This window comes from Canis lupus, chromosome 1 (assembly GCF_048164855.1).
Source record: "Canis lupus baileyi chromosome 1, mCanLup2.hap1, whole genome shotgun sequence".
NCBI classification, from domain to species: domain Eukaryota; kingdom Metazoa; phylum Chordata; class Mammalia; order Carnivora; family Canidae; genus Canis; species Canis lupus.
In genome coordinates this window covers 121,702,670-121,726,214 of record NC_132838.1, presented here as the reverse complement: position 1 = coordinate 121,726,214, position 23,545 = coordinate 121,702,670, and the positions used below count along the sequence as shown (strand labels likewise).

At 57.4% G+C, this 23,545-nt stretch overlaps 1 protein-coding gene across 14 annotated transcripts in view; it reads left to right on the top strand.

Moving 5' to 3' along the window:
- ZNF536 (zinc finger protein 536) overlaps nt 1–23,545 on the top strand; it is a 430,505-nt gene that overhangs the window by 174,035 nt on the left and 232,925 nt on the right. For 7 of the 14 annotated variants that reach the window (XR_012010084.1, XM_072782934.1, XM_072782875.1 and 4 more), the window contains exons 1-2: nt 13,306–13,369; nt 18,046–20,223. Coding sequence is in view for 13 of the 14 variants with exons in the window: in XM_072782934.1 (XP_072639035.1) it covers nt 13,309–13,369; nt 18,046–20,223 (2,239 nt within the window). In the remaining variant the exon portion in view is untranslated. Of the gene's footprint in view, nt 1–13,305; nt 13,370–18,045; nt 20,224–23,545 lie in introns of those variants that run through there. The other 7 variants (XM_072782920.1, XM_072782891.1, XM_072782900.1 and 4 more) reach the window with 1 other exon arrangement.

Sequence of the window (23,545 nt, the reverse complement as noted above, 5' to 3'; positions counted from 1 at the left end):
GTGCACCCGCCCGCCCGCCTGCACGCCCTCCTGTTTGCACAGCTGGCCACCGTCCCTCCGCTCCTCCGCGCACCCACCCGTCTGTCCAGCCACAGGTCCGTCGCCCCCACCCCCCGTTCGCACCCCGCCCGTCCACACATGCACTTCCCCGGGCATTCCGTCCGCCTTATGTCTATTAGGAGTAGTCTGCATCTTGCACGATAAGGAAGTCAGAGAAAAACCAAGTTTTCTGGGTCCCCCCCACCCCGGCGGGCATCAGGGGTCAGGGTCACTGCCATTGCCGAGCCGATGGCTAAAGGGGAGACAGAGACTGAGCCAGTGGCTCTTCGGCAGGAGGTTGAATGAACGGGCGAGTGGCCCGGCACATCCCTTCGGTCTGTCACTGCGGGGCGTCGGGGCCGGGGTGTCCGGGTGCCGCGGGGGAGTGAGCAGTTGTGCAGATCAGGGGTTGTGCGGGCCACGGCCTGGCCAGCTGGGCCTCGGAGTGAGATGACAGGCGCCGCAGAGTCCCCCGCGAGGGCCTGCTCCACCCGTGCGAAGGGCACGCAAGGGCAGGGCTCCCTCCCGGCTCCCAGGGGAGCGGGGCCGGCGGCCTCGGCAGCTGTGGGGGGCAGGGGCAGGGGCGTGGGGGCGGCGGGTGGGCGAAGGCAGCGCCGTGACCGGACCCAGGGGAGGCGTGGGCGCTCCGCCAGGGTGAGCGCGGCCTCTGGCGGGGAGGCGGGGGCACACGTTCCCGGCCCGTCCCCGGGGCTTTGTGGGGGCCTGGGCTGCGTCCTGGCCTGCGGTGTGTGCACACGGGGTGGGAGCGCCCCTGTGCTCCTGCGGGTCACCCCGGAGCCTGGCCAGTGCCAGCCCAGGGATATCGTGCCCAACTCGCTTCCATTCTGCCCTTAAATCCGCCTCCCCCAGGCACCCCATTTGCAGCCGCCGGCGTCGGGATGCCCTCCTCCACCTGGTGGGAGCAGTGCTTGGTGCTCGGTGCCTCCGGGGTGCCCCGGACTGGGAAGGGGTACGGTGCGGGGGGCGCATAGAGGGCGGGGGAGCGGCGGGTGAGGGTTCATGCTGTAGTCTGCGGGGCCCGTGTGACAGTCCTCGCTCTGCGGCTTTGCTCTCCTTCATCGGCCAGGGGACCCCCGGGCCGGGGTCAGCTCGCTGTCCGCTGGGCACGCCGGGGCCTGGGTCCAGGGAGCGGGTGACACTCAGCCACGGGTCTGAGTGCGGGTCCCTGGGGTGGGGGGTGGACGGGAGGTTTGGTGCGGAAGGGCTGGCCCATGCCTCTAACCCGCACGAGCTGGGGATCCTGGACCATCGTGACTGCGCATGTCTAAAACCGCTCCTCCGTGAAGCCAACAAGAAAGGCCTCGCGGGAGGGACCCGAGGGTGGAATCCCAGGTCCCTTGGCACGTGGCTCGGCGACAGCTGCGCAGGGTGAGCGGTGCCTTCTGGGTGCCCGCCGCGCGGCGCCTCCTCCGTGTCCAGGGCCTGCTTCTGCACCTCACCGCGGACCCCTCGGGAGAGCCAGCCGGAGTGTGGCCTGGGTTCGAATGACACCAGTGGAGGAGAACAACGGGGGAAGCAGTTGGCGTCCCCATCGGGCAGGCAGGCGGGCGGGCGGGGGCCTGTGTGTCTGGAAGGGAGGCTGCGGTCTTTTATCAGCCAAGGCTCCTTTGGTTTCCAGTGACAGGAAATCCAACCCAAACCCACCCAAAGCACCGGGAGATTGTATTGGCTCATGTAATTGCCAGGTATTTAGATCAGGCAGCTTCAGGTGCCATTTGATCCAGGAGCTCAAATTATGGCCCCGAGCAGCGGAGTCCTCTCCCCTGTCCCAGCAAGTGATGCACCCACCCCCCCACCCCCCCTGCCCAGCAGCTTCCAAGCCTCGGTAGCAGAGCAGCTGCCGAAGCACCAGACCTGGCCCGAGAGTGTCGGAAGCGTCCGTAGCTCGCTGGCAAAGCCCTGGCGCCCGCTCTCGTTGGTCGGGTGCTGGTCCCTGTGAACAGAGCACGGGGCCAAGGGGTGGCCAGTTGGGATGGGCTCCAGTGAGTTCCTTGGGTTTCGGCCCACCCAAGCCCCTGGGCCGGGGTGGCGCGGAGCGGGTGTCCGCTCAAGCCTCTGCAGTCGGTGGGGGAGTCCGGACGTGGGGCACTTGGCTTCCCAGCGGTGTGGGCCGGGACGTCCGGAAGTGCGCGATCCCGCTCACGGCCCCGAGCGCCTGCACCTTCCTGCAGGGCCAGTGGTGGGTCAGGGGCTGCTAACACCCCCACCCGGGGGCGCGGCTGCGGGGGCCTCCCCGGGGCTGGTCTACTCGGCGGGATCCTTGTCACCCTCCAGGGGGCTACAAACAGGTGCTGCGTGGCTCCCGGGGCCCCGGGTTATGAGAGGCTGGAGTCACACAACGCTCGGGCGATTAAAAACCTGCTACTGACCAAGGGCAATAAAACATCCGCTGTTTATGAGTAATTAGCCACTTCTGGAAAAGAGCTCTATGCCTTTAAATTTATGGGGTGCCCTGATTTATGCATTTCACGGGGGGTGGGGGGTGGGGGGGCTGTCATGTGACATCACATCAACCTGATGTAATTTGATGCAAATCAAACACATGGATGAGCAAATGGAAACACCCTTCCCTGCCTCCCGAAGTGTGTTTGTAAATGGGGGGCGGCCTCGCCCCTCTACCCCGACTGCCCTGCTCGCCTGCTTTCTTAGGGAAGGCTGGGGACACTGGGGGCGCTGGGTGTCCCCGGCCCGAGTGCCTGGCTGCAGCCCCTGCCTGCCCCGCGGGTGCACCGGGGAGGGTTTCCCGTCCCCCAGGGACGCAGAGGCCAGGCCCCACCTCAACGGCCCCATACGGGGCTCTGCAGAGGGCTTGGACGTCCCCGACCTGCGGCCACCTGGTTTTGAGGACGGCTCAGGAAGCCCAGGACGTCGTGACGTCATCAAGAGTCTTAATTTTATGTTGTCTAAACGCAGAAGGGATTATGGGGGAAGCAAGACACTGGCGAGCTTGGGGTCCGCCAGCAGGAGGATGCGATTGAAGCCTGTCGGCGACGCTGCTCCCCTCTCGGCTGCGGAGCAAGGAGAGGCGAGGGCTTCCAGAGCTGGTTGGCGGGACCGTCCATCAGTGCAGCTGTGCCTTGTGGCGCCTTCCGTCCACCTGCCCGTCCATTCAGCTGCCCAGGGGGCATCTACTTAGCGTCTACTCGGTTTCTTTTGAGTGCTCAGGAGGTCACCGAGGGACACAGGCACGTGGCTACTAACTGGCTACGTGACCTCAGAAGGGTCACCACCTCGCCGCTGGCCTCAGTAGGTGGGCACCTCAGGCCACGTGGCCGGGAGCTGGGTGGCCTCCAGCCTTCCCTCGGGTAGTGTCCCTGTGCAAAGGGGTTGTGCACAGAGGTTCTCCATGGGGCGGATGGGTGTCCCCCAAGGAGCCCAGGAGGGTGTGTAGGAGAGTGGTGGGAGGTGGGATACAGGACGGGGGGCGGGGATGGCCACTGTGGGAGCCTGTGGCATCAACTCCAGTTAGTTGTACCGCAGGGAAAACCGTGACGTTGTTCTGTGCCTCTCGGGCTTCCGTGGGGACAGCCCGCGGGTGCAGGGGGCTGAGCAGAAGCAGGTCGGCCCTGGGCTCGGGGACAGGGCGCCCAGCATGTGGGGCTGGTGGCCGGCCTAGTGCCCTCCATCGGGCGCGCCCTGCTGCCCCCGCACGTTGGCTCCCTTGGCAGGACCGTCAGAGGCCTCCTGGGCCGTCTCTGGGGAAAGCAGACTTGAGGAGCCACGTCCTGTCCCACCAGGGCCTTTCCTGTCCTCTCGCCCCAGGTCCCCAGCGTGGCTGTGAAGGAAGGGTCTAGAATGCTCCCCTGCCCCCGCAGCTCCCTCTGAGCAGCAGCCGGTGGCATTCAGGGGCCGCGCATGGTAGCCCTGGGGTGTGACGTTGGCGGGCCCGAGGCCACCATGCGTCGTCCCATGTCCCCTCCGGGTGCACCGCGGTTCTGAGGAGGAGCCCGGGGGTCCTCACCGGGCCGACCCGTGACCTTTAATGGAATTATTTTCGAGTGGGACCTCGCCGCGGTCCTGAGTCTTCCCACGGTCGGGTTGGGGGTGGCCCATCGTGGTCCTTGGCCGATTCCAGGTTTCCCATGAATTGCCTTCACCTGCCTTACGTCCAGACTTCAGGTGGGGGGTGTTGAGCTCAGGAGCTGCAGACGCTTTTAACAAACGGGTGAGCTTATGACCCCTCGGCTGCCACAGGGGCTTCCGGGGGGACGGGGTGGGCCCGAGGGTGGCAGGCCTGCGCGTGGCCTGTGGCCGTGGGACGGGAGGCAGCGGGGAGGCCCCGGAGGGCGCTCTGCTGCAGGCCCCGCCGTCGATGCCTCTCTGCGTCTCGCCTGTCACCTGTGTACCCGGGGACGTGGCGCCTCGGAGCTTCCAGGCCTCCAGTTCTTTGGGGAAGACACAGCCCCCGCGGGAGCAGCAGCAGCCCTCCTCCGGGTGTCACCCAGAGGCCAAGCGCAGAGCCCCCCCCTCCCCCCCCCCCCCCGCCGGGGCCTGAGACACTGACGCTCGCCGCCGGCTGTTGACCACTGTCGGCCTGGCCTGCTGGGTTCACAGACGCAGAGGGGCCGGGGCGTCCGAGGCCGCACGCCGTCCGGGCTGGGGTGCCGCTTGGGGGATGCCGCGGGGGGATGCAGCCCACCTGGTCCCCTGGAGGGAGCGAGGGCCTCCCCTGACACCCTGGCTGGGCCCTCACTCCTGCCCATGTGCAGGGGCCTGGACCTCGGAGGGACGGGGTCTGGGGCGGGCGGGGAGGTGTCAGCAGAGCTTCCACGCGGAGCAAGCCCGAGGAAGGGAGAAGCGACGTCATCCCGACGACAGACCTGTCCCCAGGGGCCTCCCCGTGCCGGGCACCCGGAGACTCGCCGACGAGCTGTGGTGCCCTCAAAGCTGCCAGCACCCTGACCCGTCGTGGGTAGCAGCGCTCGGAAGCCGCCACCGTCTCTGGGCCGATGCCTGAGCGCCGTGGGCCCCTCTGATGGGGAGGCTGGGAGGGCGGGATGGTTCCGATTCGCTTCCTCGGCCGCGCCGGGCCCTGGGGCGTGGCGCATTGTCAGGACGCGGGGAACGAATGCAGGAGCGAATGTGCGCGTGGACGTGTGCGAGTGTATTAAGGGAAGCAGTGGAGCCAGGAGTCGTCCGGGGTTCACAGAGGGCAGGTTAGCGGGGCTTCGAATCCGCTCGGCCAGAGCCCGTAGGCCCGTGCCGCGTGACGGGTCCCGGGAGGTCCCGGCCAGAGACGGGGACCCCGATGACCCATCATGAGCCGGATTGGCCCTTCCCGGGGATGCGAGGTGCGGGGGCCTGGGGGCCGCGTGACACTGGGGGTCGGGCTCCATCAGGCCAGCTTCTCACCCGGCGTGTGCCTTGAGGGCAGAGAGCAGCGTCTGCCCGGACTCTCCCCCCGGGCGTCCCCTCCCTCCCCAAGGACAGATGCCGCAGACCCGGCCTGCATCCTTGGTCGCTTGCTCCCTTCATTCCCTTCCTCATCCAGTCGTCTGTGCGCTTGCTCTGCTCCTTCCGTCGTGCGTTCAGCAAGGATTTCTTGAGCGCGTCCCCTGTGCCTGGCTCAGGGCGCTGCTGGGGGGACCCCAGGGAAGCCATGGGCACGGCCTCCACCCGCAGGGAGCTTCCAGACCCAGATACAGACCCAACCCAGTATGAGAGCCGTGGTGAGGGGGGCAAGACAGACAGACAGGAGGGCTCCTGCCCTGCCCCTGGGGTATCCCACCCGGAGGGCCTCCTGGACCAGGTGGCATTGAATCCTCACCTGACGGACGAGGCACAGGGATCAAGTGGGGGTCGCAGGGAGAGCGTCCCAGACACAGGGAGTGACCGGCACAGAAGGGCATCTGCTCCCCAGAAGAGAGGGGCCTCCTTTCAAATACTCATAGTGAGGCATACGGTTCCCCGCCCCCCGTCAGCCCCGTGTGGGCTGGGGGGCCTCTCTCGGCTCCTCCTGCCTTCCTAGCCCCGGTCGGAAGTAGGTCTCTGCCCTGGAGTCCGTCTGAGGGCGCCGGGAGAGCAGATCCCAGCAGCCCCGGGTCTGTGAGCTTGGCCCACGTGCACCCGGCCCCACGGCAGGTGTCCCCGCTGCGCTGGCCAGGGCCTGGCGGGCTGGCCTTCCCTCTGCACCAGCCTGCTGCCCTGCACGGGAGCTGGAGACACCCAAGTGGGGACCCCAAGAGCCAGAAGGACGGGACCCCAGGCTGGCCCTGCGTGGGCTGAGCCCGGTGGCTGCAGGCAGCAGAGGCCCCCACTCGTGTGCCTGGATTCTTGGCTCAGTGACGACGCTGTGTGCTCGCTCACGAGACGGCGTGTGTCTGAGCGCCTGCCTTCGACAGGTGCCCCTGTGAACGCATCTCCCTGGGCCGACTTCGATGAATATTTCACAATCAGGCCCTCTTTGATCACTCTTGCATGTGTGCATTCTACATTATATTTCGTTTTTGCACCGCATCAAATCTGAGGCTTCTGTGAAATGAAAATAAAAGTGTTCGACACGATATCATGGTCCAGGAGTGCTCGGAGGTAAATGGCTTTTAATCAGGGGTGAAGGGTGGTGACGTGTAGCTGGGACCCGCACCCTCCCCGTCTGCTGCTGTCCTCGGTGGGGGTGGGGGGCGCTGCCGTGAGCCCCCGGGGGTGCCGGGTCCCCTGTTTGGCTCTAGGGCAGTGGCTGTGTGCTGAGGCCGAGCAGGGAGCCGAGGAGGGTTAATTGGGGATTAAATATCTAACTTCCTGCCATGATGAAGTCTGGTTAAAGAGAGAGAGAGAGAGAGAGAAAGCCAGGGAGAGAAATAATCAATACACTTCATGACAACTGCTGGTATCTTTTTTAGTTTTGTGATATTTTAAAGGTAGGTCATTCATTAAAAGCCTGTGTGTGTGTGTGTGTGTGTGTGTGTGTGAGCGTGTGCGTACAGTTTGTTGCTTTTTCCCTGATGAGGTGGACACAGTTCAGATAAATCAATTACGGAAAATTAGGGGCCATTTCCTTCCCAAATCATCGCATCTGGGAGAAATGGAAGCAGCACTCGATGGCCTGCGTTCCGGGGTGGGGGTGGGGGATGGGGCGTGGGGGGACAGGCCTGGGCTGTTGCTCACAAAATCCTGAGCCTCCTTCTGAAGCCCCGGACCACCCGCCGCTCCCCTGCATCGTGATCATCAGAAGCTCAAGGGCCCAGTTTCTGGTGGGACCGTTTCCCCAGGAGCTCGTAGGACCCGCCGCCGTGGTCACAAAGCTCCCGCAGAGGAGCTGGAGGAGAGACGCGACCTCCTTATTTGGGGGCATCGACGTGCATCGTGAATATGGCCTGATGGTTCCAGAGAAACTGCATGGCAACGCTGGGGACCGAGTATCACCTCCAGCCTGGGCGGGTTCCAGGAAGGCTCCCGGGATGGGCCACCCAGGATGGAGCACGAGGGACAAATCCAGGCAGCCACATTAGGAGGGGTGGGGCTGGGCTGCCAGGAGATTGGGGGCCAGTCCTTCTTTTACTTTGTTTGCTGTTGCATCCTCTGTGCCTCGTGCCCTCCTCCAGGCCCAGCCAAGAACTGACCTCTCCCCGGTTGTCATCCTCACTGGCGTCCCTTCCTTGGTCCCCAGCCCCACAGCACATGCCCCAGGTTTCCCCCTTCAGAACCACGCCCCCCGCCACCTACGCCCCTTGGGGGTGTGACCTTCTCCCCTTCCCTGAGGCAACTGGTCTTGCTTGTGGCTGGCCCACTTGTTGCCACACGCAGGTGTTGACGAACGTCCCTGAGTGGTGTGAGTCCCACTTTACGATGCACCGGTCATGTCGACAATGAATGGGGTTTCAACCGCCTTTACGGGCCGTGGTCATGCCTTGGTTGTGTCCTTTGCTCTTGATATTTATTCTAACGCCAGATGAAAGGGCTTTCCCGCTCTGGAAGCCGATGCTGAAGCTGTGATTGGCACGAGAGATAGGTCCCGGCACAGGTACAGTCCTGCCACCATTTAGGCTCCGTGTTTTCTCTCCCGTAGTCCCCTTGCCTTCTCAGAACCCTGTGAAGTGTGCAGGGCAGGTGATACCAGCTCATTTTAGAGACGGTCGTGGGGACCCAGGCAGGTCACCAAGGTGGAACCCCTGCGGCAGAGCTTGCGCAACTGGATGCACGTTTATGGCCCGTCAGGTAGCATTTTCTTTCCACGTCTCCCGCCTGGTGGGGAAGTCACCGCCTCCCCCGGGACGCCAGGGTGTGGGGTGCTAAGACAGTAAGATGAATACATTTTTGGGTGACGCCCTCCCCCACTGGTGAGTAACAGACTTGCCACGTTTCTAGGTCTTCAGTGCCTTCCTGCTCCCACCCCCGGCCCGCGCCAGCCCCCCGAGGTGTGTCTCGGGAGGGCACTGCACGGTTCCACTTTGTGGTGCACATGTTTGTGCAGGCTCCGGCTCCTCGGCCTTCTTTAGGCTTTCCTTGAACCGTGGCTTCCTTCGTTTCTGCATGTTTTACAAATGCAGGAGCCGGCCTCTTCTGTCAGCATTCAGCCCAGCAAGGCTAACTGGGTGTGGACGTCAGAAGCCAGCCCACCCGCATGTCTTGCTTGGGCTCTGGAGTCAGGCTTCCCTGTCAGGTGACCTTGTTGGATTTAAATTTTCTGAGCCTCGGTTTCCTCTTATTTAGTACAGGGGAAGCTTAACAGCTTCCATTCTAAGGTTGTATGAGGCTAAATGGGTTAATGATTGTGAGGTACCTCGCACAGTGTCGTCTTGGCACACGGTGTTGTGATGATGATGAGGAGGATGCTGTTGCTGACGTAGACAGTGATGGTAGTGAAGGCTACAGTGAAGATGACGACAGCGGTGATGGTAAAGGTGATGAAGATGATGGTGACAGTGGTGATGATGATGTGATGGCTGTGGTGACAGTGATGACAATGGTGAAAGTGGTATGATGTGATGGTGATGGTGAAGGTGATGAAGATGACAATGGTGATGGTGGTGATGGTGAAGGTGATGGTGATGATGATTTGATATGTATGATGAAGATGATGATAGTGACAGTGGTGATGATGATGTGATGGCTGTGGTAAAGGTGATGACACTGGTGATGGTGGTGGTGAGGGTGACGGTGATGGCCGTGGTGGTGGTGAAGGTGATGATGATGATGGTGATGATGGTGAACGTGATGACAATGGTGACAGTGGTGGTGGTGATGGTGACAGTGATGGCAGTGATGGTGATGAAGGTGATGGTGGTGATGGTGATGATAGTGGTGATGGTGAAGTTGATGGCAGTGGTGGTGAAGGTGCTGATGATGATGGTGAATGTGATGCAGTGGTAACAGTGGTGATGCTGAAGGTGATGATGGTGATGATGGTGATGATTGTGAATGTGATGACAGTGATGGCAGTGGTGATGCTGAAGGTGATGATGATGGTGATGGTGATGATAGTGGTGATGGTGAAGTTGATGGCAGTGGTGGTGAAGATGATGGTGAACATGATGACAGTGGTGACAGTGGTGATGGTCATGATGGTGATGGTGATGGTGATGATAGTGGTGATGGTGAAGTTGATGGCAGTGGTGGTGAAGGTGATGATGATGATGTGAATGTGATGACAGTGATGGCAGTGGTGATGGTGATGACAGTGGTAGAGGTGAAGGTGTTGATGGTGGTGATGGTTATGGCAATGGTGACAGTGGTGGTGCTGAAAGTGATGGTGATGATGGTGAACATGATGACAGTGGTGACAGTGGTGATGGTGAAGATGATGATAATGGTGATGATGGTGATGGTGATGATGATGAGGAGGATGCTATTGCTGACGTAGATGGTGATAGTGGTAAAGGCTACAGTGAAGATGATGACAGTGGTGATGATGGTAAAGGTGATGAAAATGATGATGGTGATGGTGAGGTGATGGCTGTGGTGAAGGTGATGACAATGGTGACAGTGGTGATGATGTGATGGTTATGATGAAGATGATGGTGATGGTGAAGATGATGAAGATGACAATGGTGATGGTGGTGATGGTGAAGGTGATGGTGTCGATGATTTGATAGGTATGATGAAGATGATGATAGTGACAGTGGTGATGATGATGTGATGGCTGTGGTAAAGGTGATGACACTGGTGACGGTGGTGGTGAGGGTGACGGTGATGGCAGTGGTGATGGTGGAGGTGATGATGATGATGATGGTGATGATAGTGGTGATGGTGAAGTTGATGGCAGTGGTGGTGAAGGTGCTAATGATGATGATGGTGAATGTGATGCAGTGGTAAGAGTGGTGATGCTGAAGGTGATGATGATGATGATGGTGATGGTGATGGTGATGATAGTGGTAAAGTTGAAGTTGATGGCAGTGGTGGTGAAGATGATGGTGAACATGATGACAGTGGTGACAGTGGTGATGGTCATGATGGTGATGGTGATGGTGATGGTGATGATAGTGGTGATGGTGAAGTTGATGGCAGTGGTGGTGAAGGTGCTGATGATGATGGTGAATGTGATGCAGTGGTAACAGTGGTGATGCTGAAGGTGATGATGGTGATGATGGTGATGATAGTGGTGATGGTGAAGTTGATGACGGTGGTGAAGGTGATGATGATGGTGATGATGGTGAATGTGATAACAGTGGTGACAGTGGTGGTGGTGAAGGTGGTGATGATGGTGATGGTGATGATAGTGGTGACAGTAAAGTTATGACAGTGGTCGTGAAGGTGATGATGGTGATGGTGATGGCAATGGTGACAGTGATGGTGCTGAGGGTGATGGTGTTGAATGTGATGACAGTGGTGGCAGTGGAGATGGTGAAGATGATGGTGATGATGGTGATGATGATGAGGAGGATGCTGTTGCTGACATAGATGCTGAGGGTAGTGAAGGCTACAGTGAAGATGATGACAGTGGTGATGATGGTAAAGGGATGAAGGTGATAGTGATGGTAGTGATGGTGAAGGTGGTGGTGTTGATGATTTGATAGGTATGATGAAGATGATGATGGTGACAGTGGTGATGATGATGTGATGGCTGTGGTGAAGGTGATGACACTGGTGACAGTGGTGCTAATGATGGTGATGGTGATGGCAGTGGTGGTGGTGGGGGTGATGATGATGGTGATGATGAGAAAGAAGATGATGGTGATAATGGCAATGATGAAGATGGCGATGATGGCAGTTGCTACTTGTTCTCCATTTCATTTTTTGAGAGCTGGTTCTGCCTGACATGTCCATGGTCTTCACAGCAACCCCGTAGGACGTTGTCCGAATTCCATCCCAGCACCTGTTTGCCTGGTGGCCGGTGGTGGGCCGGGAGCTCAGACTGGAAGTCTTCTCTACCCTGAAGAGATGACCAGGGGCACACTTGGTGGGGCTTTTCCTTTCTCCTCTCCTGTGCTCGTGATCTGCCTTCAATTCTGGGCCACAGTTTCAGCTCAGACTCCAACAAAAGCCAACATGCTTCTGCCCTTGAGAATCTTGAAATCATCCAAAGTCTTCAAAGAGAGGCTACTGTTTTTTCCTTTTCTTCTTCTTAGTCCCCTCACTCCCACTCCCCAGGGTTGAAGCTTCTGGGGCTCCATGGGGCCATGCATAAAGCTGGCCCGAGAGGGTCCCCCGCTCCATCTGACGCTGCGAGGGCCCTGACTTGGACCCATGTTCCACCCACAAGGGGAGGGTGGAGAGAATCCGACCACCCTGTCCACCTGGGCTCTCCCGGTCACCTAGTCGCCATACTCCACGGCCCAATTTGAATATCCTATTTGCATTAATAAATTCAGCAAGGATTTAACTGTTTCTGGCCCTGTCTGGTAGCATTGTCTACACATCCGTCAAAACCGAACAGGTCACCTGAACTGCCCTCCTGTTTATCTATTAATCATCTGGCAAATAAACCACTCAGTATCCTGCCCACCTCAGTAATGTTTGTGATGTAATTTGTTTGGATGCCCAAATGTCACCAGCGTTGATTGTAAGAGATGAAAAAATGTACTTGCTCAGCATAGCAAGCTCTAGGCCAAAATGTAAGCATGAAATCTCTGGTTTATTTTTGTAATAATGTTTACAGCTGTTTAATGACCCTGAAAAGGTTCAGTAGTCTGGTGTTCTGTATTTCAGAACAGGAGTGTATTATGCTTATAACAACCTTGGTTACACAGTTTGAGCTACAACAATTGGAAAATAGTATTTAATAAGAAGCCATTGTATTCTAGGTGAAGTTGTCTTAATTACTGCTTGCCCTTAAGTGTAAGAAAGCAAGGTGGGTCGTGGGGACGGGAGGAGGGTCACTTGAGCCCGCAGAAAGGGGGTCCTCCTGATTCCGGAACCGCGTGCCTCGAGCCCCACCGCGATGTGGGGAGCCCTCGCTGGGAACCCACGTCCCTCCCTGCCCCGCAGTTGGCAGAGCAGTAGGACTCCTGTAACATTTTCCAAGGCAGCGCTTTTACCCACATTGATAAAAAAAAAAAAAAAAAAAAAAGAAAAGGGGGAATATTTAGTTGTGCTTGGCTAGACAACAATATTTGATTTTTAAAAACCCAGTTGAAATGGTTATTTTGAAAGTCATTTCATTTCCCAACTATTCTTTTTCATGGTATAAGGATAAAACTCGTTCATGCAACTTACTGGCAAGATCTATATTTTTTGGACTATTCATAAGATTACTTTCTTTTTTTCTGTGCTAGCAAAATGAAACTGTGTTTTTGTGTAAAATTTATTTAGACTCGTAGCAGCTGGCATTTCTGGTGTCCTGATAGTTTTAAATTTCATTCTGAGTGAAAGATACAATTAGGTTCTCTATTGGAAGAGTTAAGTGAAAACTTTTGTCATTGATATCACAGGAAATAGTTTTGAAGGCAGAAATACAAAATCAAAATAACCATTAGCGCCATCAAAGGCGGCTGAATGGCTCACTGTACCTGCGCTGATGGGAATGATGACACAGAATGTATTTTGATAATCTGCGCACCCAGCGGTGGCTTTCCAGGGCTGAGAATACCGTGGCGTGAAACGCGAAATTGCTCGGCTCAGGAAGGAAACCTCGGTCGCCTCCTGAGGCTCTCAGCGGGGCCCGGCCTGGGCTCGGACGCGGGGCCGGGCCTCTCCACAGGGTGGTGCGGAATGCCGCGGTGGCCGGGACTCGCGCCCACGCCTGGTCCTCTGTCAATATTGACGGCGCCTCGGGTACAGCAGCGCTGCGCCGCGACGCGGGGGGCAGGCCGGGCCAGGACTGGGGTGGAATGCTGTGAAGCTTCCACGGGGTCGGGGGGGGAGGGGTCCCAGATGCGGCAGTTTGCAGTGGCCTCCCACTGCCCAGCGTGGCTGCCTTTCCCTGCACCGTTAGGTAAATTGCGTTTGCCTCGGTTCCTTCCACGAGTCCCCCGGGGCTTCCTGACGGGCTTCGTGTAGCCTTGGGGGGCCCGGAGCTGAAGGCCCGCAGCAGGCTGTCCTCAGGGCCCGGGCGGTGGTGTCCGTGCTTTGAATCGTGCCCGGGTTTCCCTACCTGCGTGGGATGGTCACGCGCGTGGCCGTGGAGGCTGCTCAGAAGGCCCCGGCTTGCCCCACGCTGGGATCAGGGCCAGCCAGCCCTGTCCGGGCTCCTGGGGTAACGAGTCCAGAAGGTTAGGTGGGGCACACGGTGCTCCAGGTGCTCCCTGGAGCTGGTGACTGAGCAGCGGCAGTGCCACGTGCCGACACTCATCTGCCCTGGCGACTGGGACGGGGGACTGTCCTGTGGCAGGAGGCCCTGCCAGACACACTGACGGCAGGAGGGAACCGCGTGGTCTGAAGGGAAGGCACTCTCCCTGCGCTTGCCCCCCGAGGGGCTGGGGGAGCCGAGTCACGGCCGGCCGGGGAGCCCTTGCAGGAGCCTCACCTCCCCGGCCCCGTGAGCTCTCAGGGCTGCAGTGGGATCCAGTCTCCCTAAGAGCAGGATTAACGATCCCTGAGTTCCCCGGGGTGTGCCTCTGTAGTTTCTAGAGCGCTACTACGGAGGGAACCCCTGCCTCCCCCAGCGCAGACGTGCTCGTGCACGCACGCACACACACCTTGGTGCCAAAGCCGTCGTGGTTACTCCTGTCTCCAAACCATGAGCTCAGCCTCTCTGAGCCTTTGCATCGCTTCCTGTGACCGGTGGCCTCGCCTGCACTGGCCCCGGGACCCCAGAGGCCCTTGACGGCAGGTACGTAGAGGGCCCCCTGGCAAGGATTTACCGAATGACTGACGTAAGGGGTAAATGAATTCCGGATGGGTGAAGTGTCAAGGCTGGAGAAATTGGGGCCGACCCAGGTTTTGTGAGGCCCAGGCCGGGCCTGGGGCCAGCTCATCTTGCCTCGGCTGCTTTGGCCCGGGGACAGCACACCAATTACCCCGTGCTCTTTCCAAGAACTCACGCTCCCCTTTCTTGCTCTGAGTCTGGCGGCTGGCATCGGTTCTGACTGACCCATCGCAGGGCCTGCACCTGCTCACGGAATCACGGGGAGCCGGTCTCACCAAACATTCGGAGATAATTGTCTGGCGGGGCCGGTCCTCTCCCAGTGGGGCTCCTTGGAGGGGCCGGGGGCTGTAATCCTCAGAGCATCTCCTTGAGAGCCGGCCAGCTCTGCCCAAATTCTGAGCTCTCCCATGGGTCCCCCGTTGGGTGGTTGAGTGAGTTCTCAAGGGGATAGCTGCTCGGCAGTGGCCCAGGCCTGGGACTGTCACCCCGGGCACATATGGTGAAAGCGCTGCTGGTGGGGGTGGCCCCCCTTGGTGGTTTTTGATCCCCTCTGTCCTAGGTTAGCCAGAGACCCTTCCAACCAACCCCAGCAGAACCTGAGAGCTGTGCAAACGCTGAGTTTAGGTGGCGCGAGGCTGGGAGGAGAGTGTGTCTCCTACAGGGCTAGCTTTCTTTTACGGGCTACGTTTATAGGGTCTCTTCATTCATTTATCCATCCATTTGGCCAGAAAATGCTGAGCTTACAATGGGCCAGCTCTGCCCCTGGGCCTGGAGGCTTCCACCGTGACCGTGCACGTTTGTAAGAGGGTCAACGACAAAACTTTGCCCTAGTGGTAAGTGCTGTTGGAGAAGGAAGAGAAGGTGATGGGGTCGAGAGAGGCCGGGGGCAACAGCCTCAGACGAGGGAGGCACGGGGGTGTTCGTGACAAGGGGCCCTGTGAGCTGAGACCCGCGTGAGGACAGGGAGCCGGCTGTACCTTTGCACGTTCTAGAACATTCTATCTCCCCTCAGCTGACGCATCAGCAATGGCACCTGAAGACCAGTTCCTTATTAAAGCTTTGTTGACTGAAAGAATTCTTTTTTTTTTTTTTTTTTTAACGTATTAAAAGAATTCTCTGTCCAGGCCTCACTTGCAAACTCCCCACATTCATCATTTGAGCAAATTGAGCCGTTACTTATCCAGCACGAGTGGGGACGGGGGATGGTCTTCGACTTGGTGCCCCTCATCCAACCTGATTTGCAGTCTCGCTGTATTGCACATTCAGCCTCCTCTCCCTCCTGCTGAATTGGCGTCAGCTCATCAGCAGCAACCTGAAAATAGCCTGTCTTTCTGGATTCATGTCTTCTGAGAAGGCCAACTGGGCAGCCGTTGGATGTGGGCCAGCCATGTTGGCTTTGGACTTTCCAAACTTCCCCAGAGCTGTTGGGTGGAATTCTGAGCACTCCCCAGTGGCTTCAGGGTCATGATCCGTGTTTGCTTGGGAGAGGAGCCAGCACAGCCGGATGGAGCTGGAAGGTGGAGAAGGGGCTCCGGGCAGGGCCCTGGGGGCTGACGGGGTCCCTGCCTGGGGTCTTCCAGGCACCGGAGCTGCCCTAGCAACTTCCGCACCCTGGGCCTGCTCCTCCCTGCTGGGCACTGGGTGCCACGGGCTCTGGGGCCGGCCACTCTTGTCCACCAGGGTGTCTTAAGTGCCAGGGACAGGGCCTGATGTCCGGCGGGAACTCCGCAAGTTTGGCGAACGGATACAAGAATCTCCGTGATAAAGTACTCCTTTTCTGACCAGTCTCCAAAATGGACTTTTTGTTATTATTATTTCTTAATCTGCGTGTAGACCGCCACCAGAAACAAAACGGAAAGATGGGGCACGGGAGGCTTCCTTGTGCTGCAGGTGACCATGTGCCTAGATGCGCGCGTGAATGTGCGCAGGCGTCCACGGCCTCATTCCTGGACGCAGCCAGCCCCGCGCCGTGGCTGCAGTTTTTCTCCCTCCTGCAGATACACATTCATGTCTTTTCCTTCCCCCCCCCTTTGCAAGACGCACTCACGGCCCGTCCTCTTGCCAAGGAAGCCAGGTCTCCCATTGGAGACCCTCCATGCCGGGCACAGTCTGCCTGGCAGGAGGCCCGGTAGGTAGCAGACCACCCCCCCCCGTCTCCCCCAAGGGCTGCATGCATTTCCTCCACAGTTGAGCTCTGTCCCCTACCAGTCCCCGGAGGGAATCGCTTGGCCCAGGAATCAGTCCTGGCCGGGGTTAAGCGCTGCTCCCGGACCCCCTGGCTGGCCGACACATGTAAACATCGGGATACAAAGAGGAGAGATGTGCAAAGACTGTTCCAGTTGCAGGAGGCGAATTTGGACTCCTTCAGGTGGAAGGCAGATCTGGACATGGAAGGACCCAGGCATGGGTTCGTTGCCTTTCAGAGTTGAGCTCCTGGCATGCCGCGGTGGGGATGGGGCGGCTGGGGGCATGCGTGCGCGTGCGGGTTCCTTCCACCACCACCCGCCCCGCCCCGCAGTGTGGGCTTCGCAGGTCTGCACAGGCTGGGGAGGGGGCAGAGAGGAGCATTAAAAGCAATTACGCAGACCAGCTTTGAGTGTTAGTGTTTAACAAACAGCTTTGAGTTCTAATTTTCTGCAAAACACATACTGCAGGTACAATTTGTACTCATTACTGTATTCTGGGAAAGTTATTAAAAACACTCAAACTTGGTTGAGACTTCCTATGGCATCATCCCTGGATTTTAATTGGTTTTTATCTAGTTCTATAAAGGATCTCTTTAAGCCCAATCAGAGTCCCTGCCTGGGATAGCATGCCAGTGCCAGGCAGGGAGGGCCCATCACACGGTGTCAGTCCTCGCCCCCACCCAAAAACGAACAGCCTCGACGACGACGATCCACTAGGATTCCGTCACCGGATAATTTACACCTCCTTTGACGGGCACGGTTACCAAATGACAAAATAACAGCGTTTCGTAACATAAGGGTTAAATCTTAATCTCTGAGGTTTGCAAAGCCGCTACTCGCAGTCTCCTTAAAATTTAATATACCTCGTTAATGCTTCCTTGCAAACACTGAAGGATTTTTATGATTATAATCATGTGTTACAGCACCTAGTACTGTTTCTAAGCAGCATACTAATCAGCTTAATGAGATATTACTGCACTTTTTGTTGACTAAAGCAAAATCCCTTTTATTGTTCTAAAGCCTGTCCTTTACTTTATTTTTTCCCAAAACATTATCTTGTTTTATTATGTACCAGTAAATATCATGCCATTGGGGTTTTTTTTTTTTTGGGGGGGGGGGGAGCAAATCATAAAATAATCTCTTTCATCTCAGACTGGCGAATGTATTGAAAATAGTCACCGGAAACAAAAGTTCCAAGTGAGTCTCTGGTCTCGCGGTGAAAGCCTTTCTGCTCGAAGGCAAACTCTGAACGGAACCAACAGGTGCGGGCGCTGCAAGGGGGACGGGAGGAAAAGTTTAACACGTAGACCCTCGATTTGTTATTAGGTGTTGAAAGTGGTAAAACATGAATAATTTACACGTGAATGAATAATTGCAGTCGGTAAATAGAAAATACAAGGAAGACGGTCTATCGCCAAAGCAAATTGGAGGAGCGGTGCCATATTGCATAATTGGCATTTAATAATTCATCCTTTTATTATTGTTTTTGACTCTAATTCCTCGGCATCCTTACGTGTAGGTTAAGGCCCGCAATGCAAATCCCCCAGCAGCCGATGCTGTGCGTCCGCCGCGCCGCGGTGCCCGGCTCGGGTCTGAACTCTCGCTCTTGGTTTGCAGGGATGGAAGAAGCCAGCCTGTGCCTTGGAGTGGCGGCGGCGGCGGCGGCGCCCGAGGCCGAGCCCCACCTGAGCGGCCCCGTCCTCAACGGCCAGTATGCCATGAGTCAGAAGCTGCACCAGATCACCTCCCAGCTCAGCCATGCCTTCCCCGAGCTGCACCCCCGGCCCAACCCCGAGGACAAGGCCCCCGCGCCCCTCGACGAGAAGGCGCACGTGCCCATGAGCGGCCAGCCCATGGGCAGTCAGATGGCGCTCCTGGCCAACCAGCTGGGCCGGGACGTGGACACCAGCCTCAACGGGCGGGTGGACCTGCAGCAGTTCCTCAACGGGCAGAACCTGGGCATCATGTCCCAGATGAGCGACATCGAGGACGACGCCCGCAAAAACCGCAAGTACCCGTGCCCGCTGTGCGGCAAGCGTTTCCGCTTCAACAGCATCCTCTCCCTGCACATGCGCACTCACACGGGCGAGAAGCCCTTCAAGTGTCCCTACTGCGACCACCGGGCGGCGCAGAAGGGCAACCTCAAGATCCACCTGCGGACCCACAAGCTGGGCAACCTGGGGAAGGGGCGCGGGCGGGTGCGCGAGGAGAACCGCCTGCTGCACGAGCTGGAGGAGAGAGCCATCCTGCGGGACAAGCAGATGAAGAGCAGCCTGCTGCAGCCCCGGCCCGACCTGAAGCCCCTGCCGCACGCCCAGCAGGCCCCGCTGGCCGCCTGCAACCTGGCCCTGCCCGCCAACCCCAGCGTGCCCGACGTGGCCCACCCGGCGCCCTCGCCCAAGCCGGCCAGCGTGCAGGAGGACGCCGTGGTCCCGGCCGCCGGCTTCCGCTGCACCTTCTGCAAGGGCAAGTTCAAGAAGCGCGAGGAGCTGGACCGCCACATCCGCATCCTGCACAAGCCCTACAAGTGCACGCTGTGCGACTTCGCCGCCTCGCAGGAGGAGGAGCTCATCAGCCACGTGGAGAAGGCCCACATCACCGCCGAGTCGGCCCAGGGCCAGGGCCCCAACGGCGGCGGGGAGCAGTCGGCCAACGAGTTCCGCTGCGAGGTGTGCGGGCAGGTGTTCAGCCAGGCGTGGTTCCTCAAGGGCCACATGCGGAAGCACAAAGACTCCTTCGAGCACTGTTGCCAGATCTGTGGCCGGCGCTTCAAAGAGCCCTGGTTCCTCAAGAACCACATGAAGGTCCACCTCAACAAGCTGTCGGTGAAGAACAAGTCCCCCAGCGACCCAGAGGTGCCCGCGCCCATGGGCGGCATGTCCCAGGAGGCCCACGCCAACCTGTACTCCAGGTACCTGTCCTGCCTGCAGAGCGGCTTCATGGCCCCGGACAAAGCCGGCCTGAGCGAGCCCGGCCAGCTCTACGGCAAGGGGGAGCTGCCCATGAAAGAGAGGGAGGTCCTGGGCAAGCTGCTGTCGCCCATCTCCAGCATGGCCCACGGTGTCCCCGAGGGCGACAAGCACTCCCTCCTGGGGTGCCTCAACCTCGTGCCGCCGCTCAAGTCCAGCTGCATCGAGCGGTTGCAGGCGGCCGCCAAGGCTGCCGAGATGGACCCGGTCAACAGCTACCAGGCCTGGCAGCTCATGGCCAGGGGCATGGCCATGGAGCACGGCTTCTTGTCTAAAGAGCATCAGCTACAGCGCAACCACGAAGACACTTTGGCAAACGCCGGAGTTATGTTTGATAAGGAGAAGCGGGAGTACGTGTTAGTGGGAGCAGATGGCTCCAAGCAGAAAATGCCTGCTGATTTCGTTCACAGCACTAAAGTGGGCAATCAGAGAGACCTGCCAAATAAGCTCGACCCTTTAGAAGGCAGTCGGGATTTTTTGTCACACGGGCTGAACCAGGCGCTCGAGTACAACCTGCAGGGTCCCGGGAGCATGAAGGAGAAGCCCACCGAGTGCCCCGACTGCGGCCGCGTGTTCCGCACCTACCACCAGGTGGTCGTGCACTCCCGCGTGCACAAGCGGGACCGCAAGGGCGACGAGGACGGGCTGCACGTGGGCCTGGACGAGCGGCGCGGCTCGGGCAGCGACCAGGAGTCCCAGTCGGTGAGCCGCTCCACCACGCCGGGCTCCTCCAACGTCACCGAGGAGAGCGGGGCCGGCGGCGGGCTCTCGCAGACCGGGAGTGCCCAGGAGGACAGCCCGCACCCCTCCTCGCCGTCCTCCTCAGGTAGGCTGCCGGGGGAGATGGGGGCCCTCGCTGTCCGGGGAGGTGTGGCGGGGAGAGGCCGGCTGTCCGTGGGCCTCCGGGGAAGGGCCGTCGCGGTTCCTCCAGGTGGGCCCTGAGCTCCTGGGCCTAGCTGGCGGCGGGTGGACCTGCCTCGAGGGAAGGCTGGCATTTCCAGCCTTTGGCCTTCCCTTGAACCCTGGCTACCAGGAAGCAGAGCTGATCCTCCTGCATGCACGGCAGCCATGGCCAGTCGCTGTGTCCACCAACAGGCAGGGCCCGTCCTTCCCCAGTGTGTGCCCCGATCCCCATCCTCCATCATCCCCTCGTCTCTGGAACCTTTCGGCTCCATCCGTGATGTGAAGGTGTAAGTTCGGACCCCCGAGGTCGTCACATGTGGGCGTCCCCACCCTCCCTCGCCAGGCCACACCTGTCTCCTGTCCAACCCGCCCCCCCTCCCCCGCGGCCGACCCCTCCCAGAATCACAGCGTGGCTCACCTGCCCACCTGCCGGGCCCCTCTAGCCCGAAGAACCACACACACCACTCTCCTCCCGACGGTTTGGAAAAACACAGAGAGGTTTGAGACACAGATGCACGACGGCGTGTCTCAAATCGTACTGTGTTACACGGGCGGTACAGCTTTGCGATCTAAAATAGCAAAGCAGAAAATCTGTCATCGAAATGTCTGTGAAACGCTGAAGCTTCCTGGCCCGGTTTGGGGGAAAAGAAAAAAAAAAAAAAAAAAAAAGAAACCACCCAAAAAAAAAAACCCAAAACAAAACAAAAATGCCCACTGGCCTAAGACTGCTAAATTAAAATCCCTACCTAACAGCAGGTAAGCTCGTTGCCTGCATCCCTATTTTCAAAGTCCCTTTCTAATGGATGGTAAATTGAAAGTTATATCTGTAGCCCTTTATAAAGAAAGCATCTCGCTAATACTGTAATCATTCTGCAGCCTAACAACAGAGGAAATCATGCCATAACAAATACCCTGTTACTAATGGCAACATTGATTTCTGCAATCAGCCATTAAGTCTAGAAAATGAAAGACAGTTTGAGGCACCTCAAGGCACTGCATCGCCCACTGTGAAAGGCGTGGCGGCGCACTGTTGAGGGTCATTTTGGTAAAGTTTTTCTTCTTCTTCTTCTTCTTCTTCTTCTTTTTTCCACCCCCCCTTTTTCCCCTTCTGGGTTCCGGTGAACATGTCCGTATTGGGAGCAGTTGACCGCCGTAGTTCTTCAGGAGATGCCGGTTTAGCTCTGTTGTCATTGTCGTGCCTCGGCCTAACCCTTCTTCCAGGACAAAAATCAGTATTAACGGAAAGCGTGGGTCCGCGGGCTTCTCACCCACCAGTAAAGAACTGTTAAGGCACATAAATCTGAACTGCACATTCCAGAGATTCCGATAGCACTTAATGCTGCTGTTTAAATACCCATGAAACACACTGTCTGCTCCTGGAGTCCTAGACTCGCCGGCGATTTATTTCTGGTGAGGCCCCCTCCCCTCCCAGCACCCCCCTGCCCCCCCCCCCCCCGGCAGGGCCTGACCGGGAGCGTGAGTACCACGGAGGGCGTGAGGCCACGGCCGGCGCACGGGGTGACCGCTGCGCGCGACGGATGAGATGCCAGGGAAGGGTGTCTGAGTTTCACGGCCTGACAGCAGGAACTCCTGAAAAACGGATCCATCCCCCTCGTGCAGAGGCAGCAAAGTGCCAGGCGGGCCCCCTGTCAGGAGGGACGATTTCCGCCCTCCTAGGAAGAGGTTCCCCTGCTCTGGGGGTGCAGGGGGAGCATCATTGCACCGTTTTTGGATCCAGGGGGGTGGGGATGGGGGGCCTTTAAGGGGCAGGAGGCAGAGGGCAGACTGGCTCCCCTAAGTTTTTGGAGTGATGAGGAGTTAACATTGACAGATTTTCATCCCTCTCCCAGACCTGCTGAAATGAAAAGGTCTCAGCAGAATATTCCGGCACCAAATGTTCGGCTTTATTAATGACGTGTTTACCATGTTTTTCCCACCTTCTGGCCAAGTGATAGCCTCACACTATTCTATCTCTGTAGTTTCCATATCTGTAAATACTCTGTTGCAAAAAAAAAACAACAAAAAAAAAAACAACAAAAAAAAACCCCACAAAAAACAACAATAACAATAACAAAAAACCAAAAAACAAAACAAAAAAAGAAACCCACTTTGCTTAAAACAACCAACCGGGCTTACAACTCAAAGGAGAATTATTCTTGAGTTGCAGTGATCTTCTCACTTTAATTTTCCTCATTGAAGTATTTTACCATCCTGAGTACTGATTCTTTCATTTCTGGTTGACTTCTTTGTTTTCTTCATATTCAAATTAGACCCTTTCATAATTTTCCGACTAAGTAGGAAAATTGATGGCATACCAAGATGCAGCCCAAATCAGCCCCGCGCCCCGGGGGCATTCAGGTTTTCCTTGGGATTAGGACCCTTAACCAAATCTGGTTAGTCTTCCCTCTGATTTCTAACAAGTGTGACTTGTGTAAAGTGCGATTAAAAATAAGCATTTAAATAAAAGTCTTGACACAATAGGCATTTTTATTATTACCTGTTAGGAACCTGCAAGGTGAAGGTGGGGGGAAAAAGAATCTCTAAGCCCTTAAGTAAAGAAAGGAGCACTTATTAAGGCTTCTATTAAGAAATAACTGCAAAACACGGTTTTACAAATTTCTCAGACTGCATAACAATGTCGCAAAACTTAATTTGCATCACTTGATTCTTTTTTTGTTGGAAACTGGGTCAGTAGGGCCTGAGAAACTATTTTTTCAGATCTTAACCAGTGAATTCTTCTTTATAAATCGCTGCTCTTAACATGATAGTAGTTCTGAATTCATCATAAAAAACCTTTTTACAGAGAGCCTCTTAGAACAGATCTCCAGAAGAAGGCTTACAATGAGTGGCAGAGGCGTCCTTTGTTATCTGATGTAATTCTTTGCAAAGGAGGATTGGGAACCGAGTGGCTGTTTAAAAATGTCTTGCTCAGACCGAGACGAAGAAGGGGTCAAGTTTGCAATCAAACAGTTACTGCCGAGATGGGCGACTGTCACTGGCTAGGCTAATGTGGGATGCAGCTGTTTGTTATGTGAGCAAAAGAATGTTTGAATCAGTGAACATGTGAAAGTGATTCCAGTGAACCAGAAAATGTGTTTGTTCTTTGGCTCTCCAAACTGCTGAGAACCGAGCTTAAGATCAACCGCGAAAACCAGGACCTTTGACAAATTGAGAGGTCATATTTTCTAACAGAAAATGGACAAAACCAGTCACATGGATCACTTCCCCATCTCTCCCCCCTCCCT